Here is a 21927-nt window from a genome sequence, read left to right as displayed (position 1 = left end):
GTTTGCTTTAAAGCAAACTTGTTTTGATTGCACTCCACCAGTCTTAAACCTCTCCTGTTGAACCACATTGGTTGTCTTTTGAGGGCAGTTTTTCATGTTCTTCCACAACCACTGTACAGAGAAACCAAGAGTGAAATAATGAAAATCAAAAAAATTTTTGCCTTTAGATGTGGTGTGATCCTCTGGATAGTTTTCTAGTTTTTTTTTTTTTTTTTAAATAGCAAAAGCCTAAAAAGAGTTTAACCATCATTAAGCAAATTATTTTGTACTCAGTGAAGTGATTGGAACACATTTTTCTTTCCCATTTAGTTAATTTTATTCCTATGTTATAAGAAATAATGAGCTTTTTGTGATCTGCTCTAGCTTTTAAGAGCACCCTCAGGCCAGTGCTGTATTCACATACTAACTAATGATTCCCACTGTTATATTATGAAGTTATATTTTTAATTTTGTGTAACACCTACAAATCAAAACATTAACACAGGAAATTCTAGCTACTGTAATTTCAGTTTTACCAAAGATTTGATTAGATATGAGATTTGATTGGAGAACATGTGATGCATTTTGTGCAAACATAAATCAAATATTAATAAACTTTATATAGCACTTTTCAAAACTGCAGTTACAAAGTGCTTCACAGTTAATAAAAATGCATAAAAGTAAACAGCATGAAATCAGCAAGGAAAAAATATTTTTTAAAAACAAACAGGTACTCAATAAAAACAATATTGTAAAAAAAAACGAGATTGAAAGACAGAAAAACCGATAGGAATTGCAAAGCAAAGAAACTTATAAAAAAGCAAGCCTATACAAGTGGGGTTTTGAAAGTTTTTTTTTTAAAGTGATATAGACTTAGCTGACTTGACAGTGAGGGGGAGGCCATTCCATAATGTTGGGGCTAATATGGCAAAAGCTTGGTCCCCCTTTGTTTTGAGCCTGGACTGTGGCACATTTAAGAGCAGCTGGTCAGATGACCTGAGTAATCTTAGTGCAGAGTACTGTGTTATAAGTTAAGAAATATAGGACTGTGCCATGCCATGGAGGGCTTTGTGAACAGGAAGATCTTAAACTTAATTCTGATGCGTACAGGAAGCCGATGCTCGCTTTGTATTTGTAACAGACCAAAGACAGTGTTGTCCAATCTTTGAACTTATTCTAAAATCTTCAAAAATGTGTCGGCTACTGCTACATTACATTCATTTGGTAGATGCTTTTGTCCAAAGTGACTTACATTGTTCACATACATATCCAATGAAGGCTACTTCTTCTTGCACACCACCCCTTCAAAATTGGGACAGAGGTTGCATTTTGGATTGAAAAGAAATCCTGGCAATTGAAGATCAATTAGCGGTCAACCATCTGTGCTAAAGCCAACCCAATACTACGAGTAGGGCTGGCTGATGTGAAAAACAACATAGTTTCACGATAAAGGAAGACCTCCATTCATTATCACTAATGTACTGTATAGCAACATCTCCTGTTGCGGGTCACGCATGTCAAGCTGCCTTTCATGTCAGGTTGGCTAGTTCATCTCATTGGACTGCATGATGTCAGTCATATCCAACTGGACCTTTCAGCAGTCACTCTGAAGTTTTTAAGAAATCATTGTGGGAGAAATCTGACTTCTTTCAAAATTCCACTTTAAGATGACATACACGAAAGTATGCATTTTGACATATTGCCCAGCTCTAACTATAAGTCGTCATCATTTTTTTTAAACCACTCCTCACACAACTTCTACTACTAGTAGCAGTAGTAGTGCTAATAAAACTGCAGCCCCACAAGCAACTATTATTATTACCAACGAGGCAGTGATTCATAATGATGTTCTGACACGTGTGGGACATAACATTAAAAAGAAAAAGCTGCCATGCCGACACAGAGGGGGAATTCGACTTTTTCTTTTGCATGGTTTTCGGTTCCCATGCACCTGTCTGCTAGGTGTGCATCAGGACACTTATCGTTTAGTTCAAACGTGATAACGTTCACATGTTGTGGGCCACATCACACGCAGACCAGATTCTCGTGATGGCCCCGCAGCGCTCTTATTTCCCGCTGTTGTTTTAGTGGACACTCCCCCATCTTGGCTCGCACAGCCTCCGTTTAAAGACAGGAGGAGGAGGACTACTGCTAGAGGCTGTGGAAACCAGACAACTCAACTGCAAAGGTAAAGGCACCCTTCAATTTCAAAACACTTAAGTGTTATTCATTCACTTTCTCAGCCTGGTTATTCGACTTCGCTTGCTTATAGAGAGCCGAGACGAACGTTAACTAAGTTAGCAATGACTGCTGTTTGTGATGATCTGTGGGCTGCCATCAGTGTTAGCGTTGCTAGCTAGCGATTAGCTACGCAAGGTTAGCTAGTATTATGGCAGTGCCAGCGCTATCGGTCTACCGCCTGGATGTATTAAGTGGGTTAAGAAGTTATTTAGGAAAGGTTAGTTGCAAATAGCCACATGCTAGAGCTTCCCTGTGAGGCAACCCGTACCGTTAAGTCACCGCTGATTATAGCTAAAGTCGTTATGAAATGTCAGTTGCCTCAGAAGACTGAAGTTGTGTGAAGTTTGCTAACTGAAGTTAGCAAGAGTGGTTACTTCAGCCTTCACTGTTAACGTTTTAAAGCCAGTGTCTGAACTAAATTTCACAGATGACAAATGAAGACTGCGTTAACCTCATTTAATCGAAATACTATGTGTAGTTGTCAAAAGAGTTGTGTTGATGTCGTTAACGTTGGGTAGATAATGGCAGTCTTGCCTAATGTACATTGCTGTTTGAATGTAACTAAACTCAAACACATAGCTACAAATAATGCAATGTAATACAACAGCCTTGCAATAAACCCGTTTAGTTTTTGTTGAAACAATGTTTGAGGGTTACATATTACGGTCATTTTGGAGAGTGTTATTTGTGGTGCTGTTGCATTGTAGTAAGTTACACTGAAAGATGCTTAAACTATTTAGTCCACCCCGTTTATCATTATACCAATAAGGGTAGATTACACATTATGAAGGCTAGGATGTATTAAAAGGATGAAAGTTGAATCAACACCTCTATAAAAAGTTTTATCATAAAGTGAACATTATAATGTAAACCAATGCAGGAATGTTGTATCTCAGTGTATCATTTAGCTCCATGCACCTAACAAATTTGAGTGTATATTCAAGCCGATCACTGTTGTCAATAGGTGGAGAGGTCAACCGTGGGAAGATCAGAAGAAGGTCCCAGTAAAAGAATATCCTAAACTCCCTCATCATCAACATGGGGGCTGTTGTCTCACGGTGGAGGGTTTGTATTCAAACCTTTACTAATGATGTTTTTGTACTTTATGCTTTTATAAGTTACGTTATTGCACACTAGTTGGCAAAAGTTTTGCCAGCTAATGTGCAAAGAAATAATAATGAATAAGTTTAATTAAAATCTTTTGTTTATATTTGATAAGCCTTCAGTTTGGAAACATATGTAGGACTTTCAGAAGAAAATTCTACCACACCATGCTATAGATAGAGCACAATTCAGAGGTTCATGTTAATACTCCTCCTGGCATCACCATTTTTTGCCATAGTGGCATGCACAGACTAACTAAATTAGTTCACCGGCAGCGGAATAACACACATGACACATAAACAAAATGTGCAAAAATGGGAGGATGAAACAGGAAGTTTCCAGATCCTTTCAAGATCTTGGTTGCACAAAGAGGACTTGCTATGGCAAATGTCATGTTTTATTGTCTCTGACGTGGATTTCAAAACGTTTGTCTTGCAGGCTAAACCATCCACTGTAGAGATTTTGGAAGGAATCGATAAGGTATGCTTAACTTAAAAAAAAAAGTTTTCACATAGACGTGTCAGATTGCCAAAAGTGCTGTTTAGAATTCTTTAAAACCCATTTTATTTTAACAGTATAGTTTAATTTAAGAATTTTTTCCTTTTTTTATATTTGCATGGGGTGTAAGATAACATGCTATAAAATGTCTAAGGCTCAAGAAAACATGATCTAAATATTGTGGCATTTACTGCCTAACCTGCATAGTGGGACGAGTACAATAAAGCAAGTGTGTCATTAGAGGGATGGATAGTCAAAGCCCTCATGAACAAGAAACATTTTCACAAACATTACTAAAAACAACAATTGGTGTATATAGAGAGAACATGTTTTTTATATATAATATAATATAATTTTTTTTTTTAACAAGCTTTATATAGTTTTTTAGTTATATACATTCATTTTGTCATGTCAAACAGAACACTATATGTGGATTTTTTTTTTTTTTTTTTTTTTTTTTTTTTAAGTGTACAGATAACACAATACAGCTTATCACCATTGTGAGGTGTGAAAATGCCTCAGGCAAGAAATTCAACAATAATTTCTCCTTTTTATTCTTTTCATGCCATGTTTAGATATAAACAAATGGTTTACTTTATAATAAATCCCTTGGAGTTGCTGGAGACACCTAGAGTCAGTCAATGAGTGCAACCAAATGAAGCATTATCAGTAAAACTGACCAAAAGCATCTGTAAGTGTAATGATATCCAATGATGCCCACTCGATCCAGAAACACCCACTCACGCAGTCTTTCTTTCTTTTTTAATTATACATGTTGACATAACAAATACTGTGTATGGTACAGTATGTATGTTGTTTTTACAACATGCCAAAATACAGAAAAAGGTATGGGTGTTTAGGTAGCCATTATCATACAGTCAGATCATTGGTGCTCAGTGACCACTTAAGCCTGTTTCTGAAAAAATGCTGTGGAAGACTTGTTGAGTAAGCATGCATCTTTTTGACCATAAGCAAATAGATGTCAGTGAATGCCAAACTAGCTCCTCATATGCTGATAGGGCTTTAGTGCTCTTCTATGGTTAAGCGAGTGTTAGGCTATTTTCAGCACCTGTCCTTGAAGCAAGAGATACTACACATACACTGAAGAGGTCAGATGGCATTGAAGTTGTGAAGGGATGGGTACTGGGCCTGTTAGTTTCTTCTAGAAAAATCCTGTCATCTCTAATGACAGACTGTTTTTGACAGTTCGAATTTTTCATGTGCATGGTTACGCCACACATTCGCAAACACATGCATGATACACTGCAACGCTTAATGGGAGATCAGTTTAACCAGGGCTTAGAGTGACAGACACACATGTTACAGTAGAACCATAGTGACCAAGAGTGGGGCCTATCCTGTCCACCAGCTATTTTTGGATGGGGTACTTGGCACTTTAAAAGCGGTGATGTAACATCCATTTGAAAAAAGAAACCTGAAGATGAGTGAGTCATTTGTTAATTGCAAAATGATAATGAATTACACAAATGAATTGCTTTTTCTGCCAAAAGAAGAATCTGATCACGATTTGACCAAAACAACTGCTTTGTATCCTCCCACTAGTTAAAGCCTACGTTTGATTATACTTGTCTAAAATGCTGCATGCTCACCTTCACTTCCTGCTAAGGAAGTTGGTGTTCATTGTGAAAAGTTCAACAGTTTATTCTAATAGAATTTGCATCTATGTAAAGGTGCCCATCCATACTATTGAGACACTCGGCATTAAGGCAGTGGGGAAAACACTGAATTTGCAGTATAAAATATTGAGCTGCAGGTTTGCACGTCAGAAAAATAAAACTGTTGAAATAATCTTGGATCAGTTTCAAACTTGTAATACTTTACAATATCCTACGGCCGTAACAATAAGTTATTATTGGCCAAAAAGTTGTACTTCATTTAAATTACGTTCTATTAACATATATTTAAGTAAAAAAAATAATATAGGATGATCGCCCAGCCTTATTGGAGAAGCCTGCTGTGGGACTTAACTTTCATATTATTGATCCAGACCTGAGAGCAGGAACAAGAACACATCGCCATTAAGAGTCATTTTGACTTACCTGGCTGTGGTGTGGAGCTGTTGTATCTCTTTCCATAATGTAATCATTAAAAAATATAAAATACAGAAAACATTCAGTTAGTCATATTGTCAGTGGCAGATGGAATTTTGCTAATAATTTCCATAGTCTCACTTGTTGGCCTATGGAAAATTGTCATCGCAGCATTTATCTTTCCCCAATATCACAGTATTAGTACATTTTTAAAACTACATATATCATGATGTGACAAATGTATGCAAAGTCACATGTAAAATAATGAACTAACTTTCAAAGCAATAAACTGCGTATCACTGTTATGCAGACTACTTTTACAACTTTTAATGTGTGTAAAACAAAGTGAAGTACTTGTTTTGTATTTAATTACTGCTTGATTGGAATAAATCATTTAAATTATACAATGTTAACATCACAATATGATTTTACTTAAAGTCAATAGATGAATATTGAATTAACACCCAATCCTAGAAGAAGTCCTGCTTGGTGATTTTGGTGGAAACTAGTCCAGTGTCAGTAATAGTAATGATCACTGTTGATATGTTATTGGAAAAAGGCTATATTGTGCTCAGTAGTCAGTGTGGCAGGGAAATTTTAATTAATTTAGTGAAAACGGTAATTGTTCATCTGCCCCAGATGAACAATTACTGTACAATTATTATTGTACTAATTTAACACCCATTTAATTCTTTCCACAGGATATACAGACTCTTGAAGAATATAGTGAGAAGTATCAAAGGCAGTTGAAGATATGGGTCGGGCGACTACTTCTGTACTCGTCTCTTCTCTACTTGATGACATGTATAGTTGTGTATTTCTGGTACCTGCCTGAACAGGTAATGGGACGGCTCATATTGGCTCTTCCCTTCATAATATTTCCCTTATTGTAAGTATACCAAATAGCCAATCACATTTTCAGTATGCTGAAAAAATAACCAAATAACCATTATTTTCTTTTTTCTCTTAGAGTGTGGTTTCTTCGAAAACTCCTTATAATTATTTTTTCACGAAGAACTGAAAAAAATAGTAAGATCCTTTTGGCTAGTGATACATAAATTACTACATTATGGTAGTTTTTATGTTCCCACTGATTTTTGAATTTTCTAAAACTTTTTTTTTTTTTTCCAGATGAAAAATTAGAGGATCTTAAAACACAAAAAAGGAAAATAGTAAGTGATGTTTCTTATGTTTGCCCAGTTTCACATATATCGTTGGTTTACTCCTCAGTTTTGATTTGTAGCTTTCCTTTGCTTTCTTAAAGAACACTGATACCTGTGACACGTCAGGTTAAATCAGCCTAGCATCTTGTTGCTAACAAAACAAAAGATTTTTAATGTTGACAGAGTTGCACCAAAATGACAAAGGTACTGAAATAACTTTTCATCATTTTTTTACCACTTTTATATTATGATAATATTCATGTATCGTGATATAAAAGTAAGGATCAAGCATATATAATTTTTCAGTTTCAAAAAATAATTCCCATGCTACAAAGCTGAAATGCTTTAAAAGCGAATTTGACAAGTCGTTTTTCATGTTTCAGGGGGCGCACTAGAAAAGGAGAACAGCTCATTTAAATTTCAGTGCCACATTTAATGTTTTTTTTTAAAAATATTCTCATTACTAGGTTTTTCTCCCATTTTGTTTTTTTGTTTTTTTTTTGGTTTTTTGCCATCTGTTACCACACCTGAGCAATCAACTGGTGTTAAACTTGCACCACCTCAGCCACAAATCATTTAACAAAAATGGAAAATAAAAAGCTTGAATATGAGGCTTATCGAGCCCATCCATAGAACAAAGAATAGATAATTTTGAATGTGACTGTCATTTAAAGAAAAACAAAGAATATATTTTCTTGAACAACATGTTTATCTTTGGTGTGAAAGTAGTCCTCATTTAGCAGATATGAAACAGTTGGTCAGCTGTAGCTGCTGCTGGATGTTTTTTTTAGAAAAGATGATGCATCACCAAAACAGTTGAAGACAATGGGTGCTTGTCAAAGTTAGTAAGAAGTGTGTCATATTCACTTTTTTATGTTTTTTTGTTAAGATACACCATGTCACTATGTAGCTGTAGTTGTGATTTAAAAAAAAAAAAAAAAAAAAAAAAAAACCATCACAAATATTTCAATTGTATCATTTAACTTTTAATTTTCAGCTCCACAAGCACCGTAAAAAAAAAATTCTCACAAATGTTCTTGAGCTTGAGAGAACTGAAAAGTAACATTTCAAAAAAGCAGTTGCCATCCATATGTGCGTTGCACCGTGGTGAAATAAGTGATAACATGTTATATAATTTATAATCTTTGTAGAACACATTAAAATTAGATGTCTAGTGATCTCCAGTGAAGTGAAGACTATGAAGTTATGTAGGTAGCCTTGTAGTATTGCCCTTTCTGATCTTCTCAGCATTTTGCAGAAAGATACACTCTAATCTAATTTTGCTAATCCGGACAGCATTTGACTGGTACAGTGATTTAACCCAGTAAACTCTGCTAATGTCACTTTAATTAATAGCATTTAGTGCAGGAAAGAAATAAATCAGAGAAATTGCTTGTCATCCTCTGTCAAGTCTAATAACTTTCAATAATTAGGGCTGATGGATTTTCACACTCTCCATTATCGAAGTAGTGAATGTAATTATTCTTCATATTATATGTAAACATTTAGAAATTTTTGGTACTTTCGTTAAATGAAGATGTACAATTTTTAGTGAAGTTTCTGGTGCCCTTTCTCAGTCACATTTAGTTGTGATGTTATGTGTAAAGTGTGTTATCTAAAAGGCATATTAATGACATCAGATGATCACCAACTAATTACTTGGCAATAGAGCTGTTATTATAGGAGTATGTTCTTTGGGGAATGTATTGGAAAAATAATTTCAGAATCTATCCTGTATTACTTTTAATATCTTGTGTGTGTGTGTTTTTGTTTGTTTTTTTTCCCAGCTTGAAGAAGTTATGGAAACAGAGACATACAAAAATGCTAAAATGATTCTAGAGAGATTCGATCCTGATTCAAAGAAAAAAATTGTGAGTCATTTTGTATTTACTTCTGTAATGTAAATCAGTTTGTCTAATTGTGTGGGATTTATGCCATCTGTTTTTAAACATGCTCTTGCACCCTCTTGTTTCTGTGTGAAGGAGCTGGAATCTACTCCAGTTGGACCTCAGATGACCCCAAAACCAGGACAAGGTAACAATGCATTCTGAAGACGAAAGCACTAATTTGCCTCCTCCAGCATTTCAGACCACTGTTAAGCAACCTGCAATGTTTCCTGTGATAGAGCTCCGCCAGCGCAGTGTCATCCCAAAGACCCCCCCAGTGGTGGTAAATCCTGCAAGCAGTGCTGCTGCTCGCCCTCCTTCTGCCTCTGCGCCCACCTATCCTGGACGATCTTCCCACTCTGCTCCAGGTGGCCCCCCAGAGAGGAGCCTGTCGGCTATAGCTGCTCAGCAGAGCTTGATGAGGAAGCCTGTGACCCCTGGAACACCTGTTCCAGGAGTTGGTGAGTTACCTGCACACAGGGGGACTACATCATAATGTGGTCGATTAAGGTGTGATTTACTCTTCTCTGGCTCTGGGTCCCCAGTTGCTCAAGGCTCTGCGCTGTGTGTTGTCAGCAAGGGTGGTATACGGTATACAGTGGTTGTAATGGGTAACTTTATGAATGTAGTTTTCAAAAATCTTACTAAAAGGTTCAACCTTTCTCAAAGTGTACAATTTTAAACTAAGATTAGAAATAGGCAATAATGCGTTACATCTTTTGGTAGCTTCTAAAGATTTCGAAAGCCAGCCAGCTAACATGACAAAAAACTTTCCCTACATCAGTTGTTGTGTATAGAAGACATCTGTGGAGTGTAGAGGTACTGCATATTCAGTACAAATTATTTCTGGACTATGAACACTCAATAGAAGATGCAAATAAGTGCAAACAGTAAAGGAAATGTGCTCCTGGAGGAAGCTGCATGCTGTAATTGCCATGTGGAATGCCAACTGTGAGGTATGCACAAAGCAGGATTACATTAACTGTGATTAATTAGCCAGACCTGCGTTTGTTCTCTGGGCAATGGTGTTGGAATCTCACTAAATGTCTTTTAATGCTTGTCGAAATTGCCTTTGGCATTGGGAACACCTCACAAATGGTCTACATGACTTGATGTTATCACCTGCTTCTGTTGAAAATTGAAAGTGAAAAGCAATTTGATACAAAGAGTCACCACAGAGTTTCCATATGTTGGTAAATTAATAACCAGCAGGATACTGAGACTCTGCCAAGTCTCACAGAAATGACCAGTCATCTTCCTATGATTGCTCTTGATGTTAGATTATATTAATTACTACGCACCAACACAGCAGGGATTCTGGACGTGCTTTGCATGTGAGATCCAGTGTTAAGTCATTAAGAAAAAGGGGCAGGTTTTTTTGTAAAATTCATCATGGTTTGTGCAGTAAACTGTGAATCTGAGGCTCACTATTTCAAAGAGCTTTTACTCTTTAAGCAGGACCCATTTTATTGCAGTTTGTATTCAAGACTGCACTGTGTCTAACAGGCATTGACGTTATGCTTTAACAGGGATGCATCCCCCAGGTCCGCCCCTGGCCAGACCTGTGCTCCCAAGGGAAAGAGGCGCTATGGACAGAGTCATTGAGTATCTTGTTGGAGATGGACCTCAGAACAGGTACACATCCTCTGCTTTTAAAATCTGCTTTTGAAATGTATCTTTTATGTGATGTAATACCAGTTTTTGTTATGTGTGCTGTTTTCACTGGATTGTCTTTCCTCCTCTATAGATATGCTCTCATATGTCAGCAGTGTCTGTCTCATAACGGCATGGCATTAAAAGAGGAATTTGAATACATTGGTAAGACTTTGAGAAACACAACACTCTTTGTCAGTCCCCATCAAACACTGTGCCTTCATTTGCCCTCTAGCATTTGGCAGTGTAGTATATCATATGGCTCTTAAATGCCTCTGCCACTACCGATCCCTGTAAGCAAAAACAGCTGAAGATTGAATATGCAAACTAGTGCTACACATCAATCTGAAGTGTTTATGCATCTCAGGCATTTTTTGTCATTGGTTCATATTCATGTATATTAATCTATGTCTGTTTGAGAATATATTAGTGAGGTGGCATAAACTATATGTATGGTGTTTTTATTTGTGTTTTTTCAGCCTTTCGATGTGCGTATTGTTATTTTTTGAACCCTGCAAGAAAGACCAGGCCTCAGGCACCCAGACTCCCTGAGGTTACTGGCGAACTGAAGATGTCATCTGAGGAACCCTTACCTTCTTCTGCTGCTAATGTAGATGACGAGCAGTCTGTTTTAGGTAATAATGACACTCAAGCAGCTTTTGTCCATACAAGGCATATACCACTAAAATGTAATGGTCATGCATGTAATCAAATGGAACCAATAGTAGTACTTTTAGAAATACAATTTTAAAATTCTGAATTTTATTGTACACACATACAGTAGTATCAGTTTTCTTCTTTTCTCGCTTTCTTTTGTGAGTCGTTTATACTTGTTTGAAATGCTCGCAAATCTAAACTGAAATATTATCTCCAATTTTTCCAGGAAAATCCAAGCTTGTTGATGTATCTGCTGAAACAGACGCCCAAGAGCCAGGCACACCAACAACCGCAGAGTCCAATTGTGTGTCAAGCGGCCAAAGCACCCCAGATTCACAAGACCTGCCCCCTGAGAAATCTGATGGAGAGCAAGATTTGTCTGCCATGGAAGTGGAGTAAAACAATGCAGTAGTGATTTCAACACAAGTCAGGCTCGAACTGTAGTTTTTCTTTGAAGAAACGTGATAACTTTAAGTAAATGCCGTAAGTTGGAATAACAGTAACAAGCCAGCAGCTGATATGATTTTCAACTTACAGTACACAATGCCCTTTCTTTTGAGAATTGTTTTTATAGTTCTAGCAATAGTAATGAATTAAATATTATATCACATAGCACTAGCATTTGGTAGCAGCTGCCAAACAACCCACCTTTCTCGCAATTATTGCGTGTCCAGCCCATTTTCATAACATGTTATTGAGAGCAATACTGATACTAAATTAAGCTGTTTTTGATGTTGTGCAGGAAAAGTCTTTTTCCATCTTCCATGTTTTATTTGTCTTTGACTGAATTCTAACATTTTGCTATCTGGGTTAACAGGAAACTGCAGAAACAAATCAACAAATATTTTGTGGGAAAATAAATTTTTATTTATGGTAAATTTATTTATTAATATTTTTCTATAATGCAGTGCCTTTCGCGGCCATGTTCATTGGGGTACTCTGTAGCACAGTGGTGCTAACAAACTGTTTACACAACCATGGTATCATAATAGGAATTCACTTACAATATGTATTTATTATTACAAGGGAGGAGATTTATGTCGATACTGTGCACCTGCTTTAAGTGCCTTTTATATGTTAAGTCTGCTTCAGAGTGTTGTCGATACAACCTATTTACATACAGACAATAAAGCCATTTATCTGTTTTCAGTCTTAAGTGGCAGTATCTGCTGAATGTCTGAAGTCGTGTTTTTTCTAAATAATACTAAATAAACATTTGAGAACATCTGTCTACATGTGTGCTCAGGATCACAACACATTCATCCAGATGGATGCATATTAGTTATATATACGAACACACGATTATTGCTTGATTTTAAGTCATTTTGCATTAACATCAAAACATGAATAGACTGACGTAAATAGCCACGCCAACAACAGCTGCCATGTATTCCTGTTACCTGTATTGTTGTGTGTTTTAAATTGTAGCCCCTTCTCTGGCCAGTTTCTCACCAAGGAGCATGCTTAAACAGTCCATTTTCATTAGCAGGACAGTCTCAGCTTGTGATCATTTTATTTTGGCTCATTGATCATTTCAGACAGGGCAAGATAATGGTACTGACGCAGAGCCCGACCAGTCTTGATTGCTTGACCCTCTTCATTTGCAACAAGAAAGTCATTGTGGCCACAGCGTTGCTCTCTGCCATCACATAACCCTTCTCCCCTGAAGATACACCGTAACTATTGGTGAGGTCAACACCTCCCATCTTCTATGGGTCTTGATAATGTATGTTTACAGAGACATGACCTCCCGGGCCCTGTAATGCATCAATGTGACATCGACAGTAACGCCTGATTCCACCGCATGCTGTTTGAGGTTGACCTCTGACAAGAGCCAAACAGGGAAAAAAATGGGACATCAATAGGACAGTGTTTGGATGTTTTCACACCACTGGGAGGTTGTTCGGTCTATATAGGCTGCACATACGTGTATCATAAGTAATATATCACAAAAGATCTCTGCTATGTGGTTTGAAAATGTATGTTTGAGTAATATTTTTGATTCCACAGCACTGAATCATTTCTTGACAGTTTGTATTTTATAGTCAGTAGAATTATTATTTGTGTGCAAGATTTTCAACTTTGTAACAACTTTGTTTTTTTGTTTGCTTTTTTTTTCCTCTATACAATGCTTGATGAATTGCAGACAGATGGAAAGATCACAGAGACATGGAGATTTTGGGGGAAAAAACTTGCAAATGTAAAATTGTGTTCTTGGCTATAGTTAAACAGCCTTCTTTTTGAAAATATTACAGTTACTCTACAACTGGCGTTTGTGTAGTGAGATTTTGTTTATCTGGCTGGAAATAGAAGGCTTATTTAGACAATATTTCAGACGGCCCTGCAGCTCCGATCAGGATGTTCATACTGTAGTCATCATAGTCTGCACCTAATTGACCATCATGTCAACCTCTTGCTACTACATGAACAATCCAAAGAAGTACTGTTTACATAATGTGAAAACGATACACTCACTCACAGGTTTTTGTGTTCCATTGTCCAAACACTCAAAGGATTACATTTGGATTGCTATCATGGAAACACTAATTGATTTTCAAGGATGACAAATGACATACAAAGCCCCGGTGCCAAGGTAATTTTGAGCAAGTGATGAAAATGTACAGTGGGGCTGTCCCAAGGTTCATAGTTCTTTTCATACTCATCTCTCACATGTGCATTGGAGGCCCTTGACTTAAATTTATACTGATCTTTTATTTATACCCAGAAAAAATGGCAGATAAGAAACATAAGTGTTCTTGATATTGTGTTTTGTCATATCTAGCAGCCAAAGATTGAAATCCTGCGAAACAATTTTCTGAAGAAATGAAAGAGCGTGCCCTCCTGAACCCTGGAGGAAAATAACCCCACGGTGCGAGGCAGAATATGAAACAGAGGCACAGAATAAGTAAAATAGACAAGTGCACCAGGCTTGTCACTTTTCCATTTGCTGCCCCCGAGTGTGAGCACTTCAAAATTCTCCTCATCTCAGCGAAGACCTTCATCGTTATGCTCTATCTACTGTACTGAATACGAAAAAAGTACCATATCAGACATGGGTAATAAAGAAGGGGGTTTTAAAGATTCACCATGTTTCTGTCAATCATGAAGTACAATGCAACAGGAAGAACAACAAAGTCATAAAGCATACAGCATAAGCCACCGTGCATTGGAGACAATGTGGAAAATGCTGAGAAGAGTGTCACAGAAGCAGTTAACATGGTTGTGATATTAGACATCACCATTGGCTCTTGACAACAGCATCATTACACAGTAATAAGAGCACAATCTCCTTCGGAGAAGCATTAAAATCAAATTAGATTATGCAAGAGCTTGGCTTGATAAGCTGCGAGGGGTGATGGTTCCCGAGCAGTGGATCTCTGGCTATTACTGTAAAACTCTTCAGCTGTTTGGACTTGAATTGCCACTTGACAAAGTTGAGCAGCTTTGCACAAAAGGTCATCAGCTTCCGAGAGATTAGTTTTTAAAATTCAAGTCATTTGAAACCTACACACCAAGATGGATGGGTTTCCTTTTTTTTTTTTTTGCCCCCACATTCTATCTGTCAAATCACAAATGAATGCTGCTGAATGCATGATGCCGGCAATAAACCACTGTGCTGTAGTTTATACCAGAGTGACATTCAGGGATCAGAGAGCATTGTCATTCTCTGTCCTATCCTGAACTCATTACACCACTGAGCGATGACATCTGCTCGAGCAATACAGTTTGACAATTATTACTCCAAACAATCCTTCCTTGTACTTTGATTATATATTAAACTACAAGAGCAGATGCTTTTAGCAAATCAACATGAGCATGAAAATACCTATTTCATCACAATATTGAAAAACTGCGTCCCTTGAAATTGAGGTACTTGCATATACTGAATAGGCTTCCTACAGAACAGTAACAGAATTTATTTTGGCTCTTTCTGCTTTTAATGTTCCTGTGCATACATTGTGCTTGACAATTGATATATTGACTAATTTTTATATAGTGTTAGGATGGAACATGCCCAGGTAATCAATAACATAAAAAAAAGGTTAACCTAAATATACAAGTCCTGTCATATGCTGCACAATAATTCAATTAAAGAGTAGACTCAAGGCACAAAAGACAACACTTTCTCTCTGTTTTCTTGCTGTTTTATTTAAGTATTGCACATTTCTGAGAGAGGATGCTCACGAAACCACCAAAAACAGAAGGAGGAGAAGAAATGAAAGGCCGAGACAACACACCCCTGCCACTACCTCATGTGGAAATCATACAAAGCATCCTGCAGGCAGCAGGTTCATTTTATGGCTTCATCTATTACCACACTGTCATTGTTAATTGTCTTCTTTTTACCTCTGCAGGATTCTCCAAATTGGTCCTATCGAATGTGACAGGAGGAAGAGCATTAAGCATCTGACAAGATGATATCTAAGTTCAATTTCCTTCTCCTCACCTGATTTATACCTGAAGCAGATCATTTTCCTTTCTGTCATAAAGACCTCTATAAATCAGTGGTGCTTATGGAGGCACTACAGAACAAGGTTCCTGGATTTGTATCCCCTGTGTTTGCTATTAGGAAGCCATTACAGCCACATTTTCCTCCTTCAAACAAAAATGATCAAATCTAATACTGGCAAGATTAGAGAGATAAAGAGAGAAAGCGCTGGCAGAGCTGTTCAACACAGTCCCCTATCTAAACAATATGTTCTAAACTCAATAAAAAACAGGGCTTTTTCCTGGTGACACCATTATCCATCTGTTTGGACAAAATTGCTGTATCATGGTATAAATCTGCGATACAAGTGACATATCCTCTAAAATAAAAGGGAACATTAACTGCTCTATCTTCTAGAGGCCATGGGACTAGCTGGCTATAAGCTCAGTCAAGTGTGATGGCAGTTATACTGTGTTTTACTAGACTGCAGACAATTATACTTTGCTCCTCTCCCCTAAGAAGACAAACTGCCATGGCTTCAGCTGAAATGATTTCAAATAGATTTTCCAAAATGTCTGTTGCCAGATTGCTTCCATACATTATTTCACTTAAATGGAGAGAAAAAAAGAGGGAGCAAATCCACAAATCAATCACAACAGCCCACTTTACCAGATGGAAAGACGAGAGCTTTCAGTGTGAGTGTGTTAGTGTGTGTGTGTGTGTGTGTGTGTGTGTGTGTGTGTGTGTGTGTGTGTGTGTGTGTGTGTGTGTTGAAGACCTGCAGAGAAGGACAGTTATAGGGTGGGCACAGTCCTGTCTCTGCTATGTGTCTCACTCATCTTGAAGATGACATAGAGAATCTCTTTCCAGTGCTAACCAGGCAGTGCTGTGAGAGTGGAATAATGTACACCGATCACCCACACACACATTAAAACCAGTTACTGGTTTTAATGTTGTGGCTACATATACAGTATAAATGACCCGCTGACATCTGGCTGGTTCAACAACTAGTTCATTCAACCAATCATGCATAATCCATTAAGAGAAGAGCGAAAATACAATTATTTCACTCACTGCAGGCAACACACATATACTAATGCCTAAAGTGTTGCATATAAAGTGTTGCTGATAATTTTTTGTAAGATAAGATAAGATAAGATATATAAGGTTCTGAAGCTTTTTTTTTTTTTAACAACAATTAAAATATAGCAGCTAGAAATATAACCGGGACCGAACTTAAATGCTTTAAAATGTTCTATAATGCTGCATATACTTATCTGAATATTTTACTGCATGTATTAGTTTACTTGAGCATTTTCTCTCCATGCTACTTTATACCTTTACTCCACTAGATTTATCTGACAGTAGTTACTTCGCCAATTGAGATTTTACATACAAAACATATGAAGAACTTATAAAATATGATGCATTGTTGTAGATTAAACTCAGAAGTATTGTAGTATAATCCATAGTAGTACCCAGTAGTATATAAAATTAGAGCTGAATGATTAGTTGATTAATTGATTAATCAATCAAAATTAAAACTAATTAAAAAAAAACAATATTCAATTATTGTTTGCCACTCTTCACATAAAAATGTCAGACAGTTCCAGCTTCTCTATGTGAGGATTTGCTGTGTTTTTTTTTATTAGCTCAATAATCTTAATTTTTTTGTAATAATTTTGAGGTTTTGACTATTGGTCAGACAAAAGAAGCATTGTGAAGGTGTCCCTGTGGGCTCTGGGTATTTGTGACGGCATTTCTCACTGTTGTCAGAAGTTTTACAAACCACACAATCAATCAATTTATTGAGAAAATGATCTGCAGATGAACCCATAATGAAAATAATCAGTGGTTGCAGCCTTATATAAACTAGTTAAAAATTAGCTGCACCTCAACAACAACAACAACAGTATAATGTTTCTTATACAAATAAATACATGAGTATTAATGTGAGATTTTTCTGTAATCATACTTTTGATACTTTAAGTATGTTTTCCTGATTATACTTACATACTTTTACTTAAATAACATTCTAAATGCAGGACTTTTATTTGTGATGGAGTATTTTATTTTTAAAGTGTGGTATTAGAACTTTTACTTGAGTAAAGGATCTGGATACCTTCTCCACCACTGGTTAAACAGACATACTCTATTTGTCTACCGTACTTCAGCATCCGCATAAAAACAAACGATGCATCACTTATGATCAGCCAATAGGAACGCTGGGTCTCAGCCAAGGTCTACATCCAATCAGCGCATGACATTCTCTTCCGATGCCAAGAAAGTGCTAAAGCTAACCTTTTGTCATTACCTTAAGTCAGAGTGGAAAAGTTAGCAAATAGCTGTTTAATTTAGGTAAAACTATGGACAGTTTTTCCACTGGCAATTGTATTTTCTAAAAATGACAGCAATGATCCTAGTGCAGGTGAGAAGAGATTGGGATTCATATGGAGGAAAGCAACTGTTTTAAATTAGTTTAGTTAGCGAGAAATTGCCAACGCTAAGTAGCTGAGCAGAGATGCTGCAGTGCTTTTTTAACTGGAAACAACTTAAATGGTAAGTGAATAGTGAATCACCGTAAGCTGGCCTACAGTGGATGAATTTGTCATTTACATTTGACCCTTATAAATCATAAAGGAGCAACGGGTAGCCCCAGCACCGTGCCAGAGGACCAACTCCAGTTCTGCGGGCAGTACCTCGGTGTAACTTAGGGCAACGAGTAGTAGGGAAACACTTATTTCTCAGTGCTATTGTGTGTTTGCTGCCAAGGTTTTCACCATGGGTGTATGCTATCCATGCAGAAGTTTACCACCTTGTGTTAGACAGCAGAAGCAGCCTTGTGAGGCAAAAGACGCACCAGACTAAGACTGTGAACCGTAAACTGTATGTTACAGGCAGATATTAGTACAGCATGAAAAAAATGCGGCCCCTCATTCACTGCAATGAGACCACTGGCAAGATGCTGCCTTGACCAATCAAAAGCATGCAGGCACACAATCCCAGAAAATCACTTTGTAAAAGTGGACAGTGTTTTCTGTTTATCATGAGAGTCGTTGAAATGGAGGATAAAAAGAATGATTCAGTGATTACTTCCCAGAGTTGTATAATTCCACTTTATAGAACCGGATTTCCTTCTCACTGGTATCTGAAGCAACAAACCCATCAAATTTTCACATTTTTAATGCAGTGCTGAGACCAGCCTGAAAGCCTACTAAAACTGCCTGGCCTAAAGAGAAGAGGAAGTGCCTAACGGGTCCAGTTAAATAAGAGTACACATTATCACTCCATTGTTCCTCAGAAGTGCAACTGCAACACCATTTTAGCAGTGTACAGCAGATGAAATCTAATTGTGCCTGCTAACTGAGTGTTGCTGCTAGTTTTATCTGTGTTTTTTAATTTAGCAAATAACAGCAATGAAATGAGGACCAAATAAATGTTTATAGTCCGCCGTTTTGCTTGTGCACTCACTCTTGTGAATTGTATTCAGTTCAAATCAAATACTTGATCTGGCCCTAGGGTGGCAAATTTGAAGCAAGCTACGTTGCAAACACGAAACAAACCCCATACAATTCATTCACACACATAAAAACAATATAAAAATATAACTTTTATTCATGTAACAATAAAAGTATAATAACAGCAAAGTTAAAGACATGGTCAAAAACAGTGGCCAAGAACAGAGCTGACAAACTGTCCAGTACTACAAAGACACATGTCAAAAATGTTCAAGTCCATTTATAAATAGAGTAAACAGACCCTCCCTTTTACCATGGTTGTTTCCAAGTCTTATGGCATCTACAATAGAATTCAACTTATATCTATTTGAAGACATATTCCTCATCTTTTTTCTTTTGAGAAATAGTGTTTGAGCCACAACATACATGATTTGAACAACATACATGAACAAGTATGTACAAACAAACTGCAAATTGTAATGAGTTATCCCATGTGTTTAACTCATCTTCCAGTGTGTTCTGTTCTTGTGTAAAGAAAACAACTGCCGCTCCACAAATGGTAGCAATGATAGCACTAAGCTAGTGATGACTGGTGGGATGTGTTCACTCTGGTCTTTCCGGAATCTCCCGTTTGGTCCACACAGCCACACTGGGTGTGGTGATCTTTATGTGGGTGTGTCACAAATATTTGGTCTTCTCGCCCCTGTTATCTGCAGAACCTCCAGATAGGATGGACAGAATGAAAGTCTATTCAATATTCGATTGATATATGAAAGAAAAATATCACAAAGTAAATATTGAGTAGCTGCGACAGATTGTATAGTTACTTAATGACAAGATGTATTTAAAAATCCCAGCTCACGTGCTATAGTAATTTGTGGTTCTGCAATTCACAAAAAAAATAAAGAAGCTCCTCACAGCAGGAAAATTAGGAAAATAAATATTGGATGGGATATGACAGTTCCAGAGACAGTTCACAAAATTAAGAAATAAAGAAATTTGCTCATTTTACTGGATTTATGTGATAGTTCCAAATTCAAAATTGGCTGCATTTTTCCGAAGTCGGTGTGATTGACATCATCGTGCACATATTATTCAGTGTTGGTACAAAATTGACCAGTAGATCATTTTTGTATGAGGAGTATGCTTTATAGTACCGCCTGCTTTTTAGTATTATAGTTTGGACTGACAGGGCATTCTGACATGGACTCTTGCCCCCCGTGACCATGAAAAAAAAAATGCATGTGTAAAGAAAATGAATGATACACTGAAAAAAAATGTTCAAACAGTATATGTTGCCTATTCAGTTTTTGTGTGCTGCTGTTCTGTTCAATATAGAAAGAGTAAAGAAATGACAGATTTTGAATAAACCAATGTGCTTATACAGACATGCCCAAAATCCTCAATGCAGACAATGAATTGTCTTATGACTGAATAGAAACAGTTCAGAGGGGCATAGGTCTAAATCTCGAAGACTTGTAACGTGACTCAAGCCGTACAACACATGGGCACACACAATGCACTCACAAGTAACCTTACACTCAATTAAAGGACCTGCACAAATCCTGTAGTGTCTTTCAGCCCATAAGGAAGCAGTCCTACACATTATGACACTGCTGCAATTCAGCATTATAGTCATGCACATTTATTACGTTTACTCTGGATGGAACAACCATGCATGACTCAATCCATCTCTGTTTTGTGCAGATAGAGTTGTGTGTGAGATGAATATATGCAAAAAACTGCCGGAAATGTGCAAAAATTTGTGCTGAATTGAAACAGATAAATTAAAGGGCTGCTTCTTTGATTTACCTTTTCTAAATGAAAAAATTATAGCCTCTCATGGTTTTTTATCATCATTTTGACTTTCTTCCATAATGTGTCTATTTTATTGTAATGTTTGAATTAAGATGTAAACTAATCTACCCTCATTTTCACCAGTCTACGTTTGACCCCTGGTTATTGCCAAGATACTATAACTGAAATGAGCCCTGAAAAGAATGAGTTTAACACAGCACCATTACAATGATGTGAAGATGTAATGCTGTGTATAAATTAGGCAAATTTGCAGTAATGGAGAAAATGTCAAATGCTTTGTTTATGGGATTTATAGCAGTGAGAAATGTAATAATAGCCATTAACAGTATCGCCAAAATAGTCAAATGACTTGCAAATGACAGTACACAGGAATTATTTTCTGTGTACATAATACACAGAAGGGGGGGGGGGGGGCTTCTATAACTGAGTGAATTTTAATGTATTGTATTTATTATTTAATTTTTCATATTCAAGAGTGCTCATTTCAGGTGACCCACTCCCACTCAACCCTCCTGAAGAGTCAGGCCAGCAGAATCAGTGTGTACTCTTGAATCTCATCTTATGACCTATAGTATTTCTACAGACAAGATTTAATGTAATTATGCCACTTTTCACCAGTGTTTGCATGTCTTGCTTCCATCTACTTTTGTTATGTGACCTTGTTTTAAATTTACTGATAGAAACCACAACAACTCAAAGTCTCACTTTTAATTACTACAAATTACTACAAACTATAATATACAAAAACTTAATTTCTTGTATCTATTTTATATTCATGGAATTACTTAGTTGAACAGTAACTGGGTAGAATGCAATGAAAGATATTGAGGTATTCAGCATTTCAGCTGGCAAAGTAATTATGTAGTCTATATTTCTAGTCATGTAATACCTGCACTTTTATTTTTAAGCAAGCATTAAGCAACCTTCATAGGTCATAAATATATGGGAAAATAATTTTTGATTAACAAAACAGAAATCCCAGCCCTGTTT

The 21927-nt window shown here is 36.8% G+C and overlaps 1 protein-coding gene across 2 annotated transcripts; it reads left to right on the top strand.

Annotated features, from left to right (window-relative positions):
* The first annotated feature begins 1968 nt into the window (after positions 1–1968).
* lnpa (limb and neural patterns a) lies at positions 1969–13410 on the top strand. Of its 2 annotated transcripts, XM_040149251.1 has the most exons (13): positions 1969–2167; positions 3185–3285; positions 3763–3804; positions 6575–6762; positions 6844–6902; positions 7005–7045; positions 8824–8907; positions 9019–9070; positions 9162–9383; positions 10452–10557; positions 10670–10740; positions 11055–11210; positions 11459–13406. In XM_040149251.1, exons 2-13 carry the CDS (start codon positions 3259–3261, stop codon positions 11629–11631), a joined length of 1221 nt encoding a protein of 406 aa, XP_040005185.1. In that variant the 5' UTR covers positions 1969–2167; positions 3185–3258; the 3' UTR covers positions 11632–13406. The 2 variants fall into 2 exon arrangements, with proteins under 2 accessions (XP_040005185.1, XP_040005186.1); XM_040149252.1 differs by lacking the exon at positions 1969–2167 and having other exon boundaries at positions 3256–3285; positions 11459–13410.
* The last annotated feature ends 8517 nt before the right edge of the window (positions 13411–21927 follow it).

The sequence above is a fragment of the Xiphias gladius genome, chromosome 16 (genome assembly GCF_016859285.1).
Source record: "Xiphias gladius isolate SHS-SW01 ecotype Sanya breed wild chromosome 16, ASM1685928v1, whole genome shotgun sequence".
NCBI lineage: Eukaryota > Metazoa > Chordata > Actinopteri > Istiophoriformes > Xiphiidae > Xiphias > Xiphias gladius.
The sequence above is the reverse complement of the archived record's forward strand: the minus strand, read 5'-3'. Positions and strand labels throughout refer to the sequence as shown.

Bases quoted from the DNA above. Each gene is read 5' to 3' on its own strand.
- lnpa (XM_040149252.1), top strand. From the start codon at position 3,259: ATGGGGGCTGTTGTCTCACGGTGGAGG. The intron at 3,286-3,762 runs GTTTGTATTCAA...TTTGTCTTGCAG, and splicing joins CTGTTGTCTCACGGTGGAGG to GCTAAACCATCCACTGTAGA. The intron at 7,046-8,823 runs GTAAGTGATGTT...TTTTTTTCCCAG, and splicing joins AAACACAAAAAAGGAAAATA to CTTGAAGAAGTTATGGAAAC.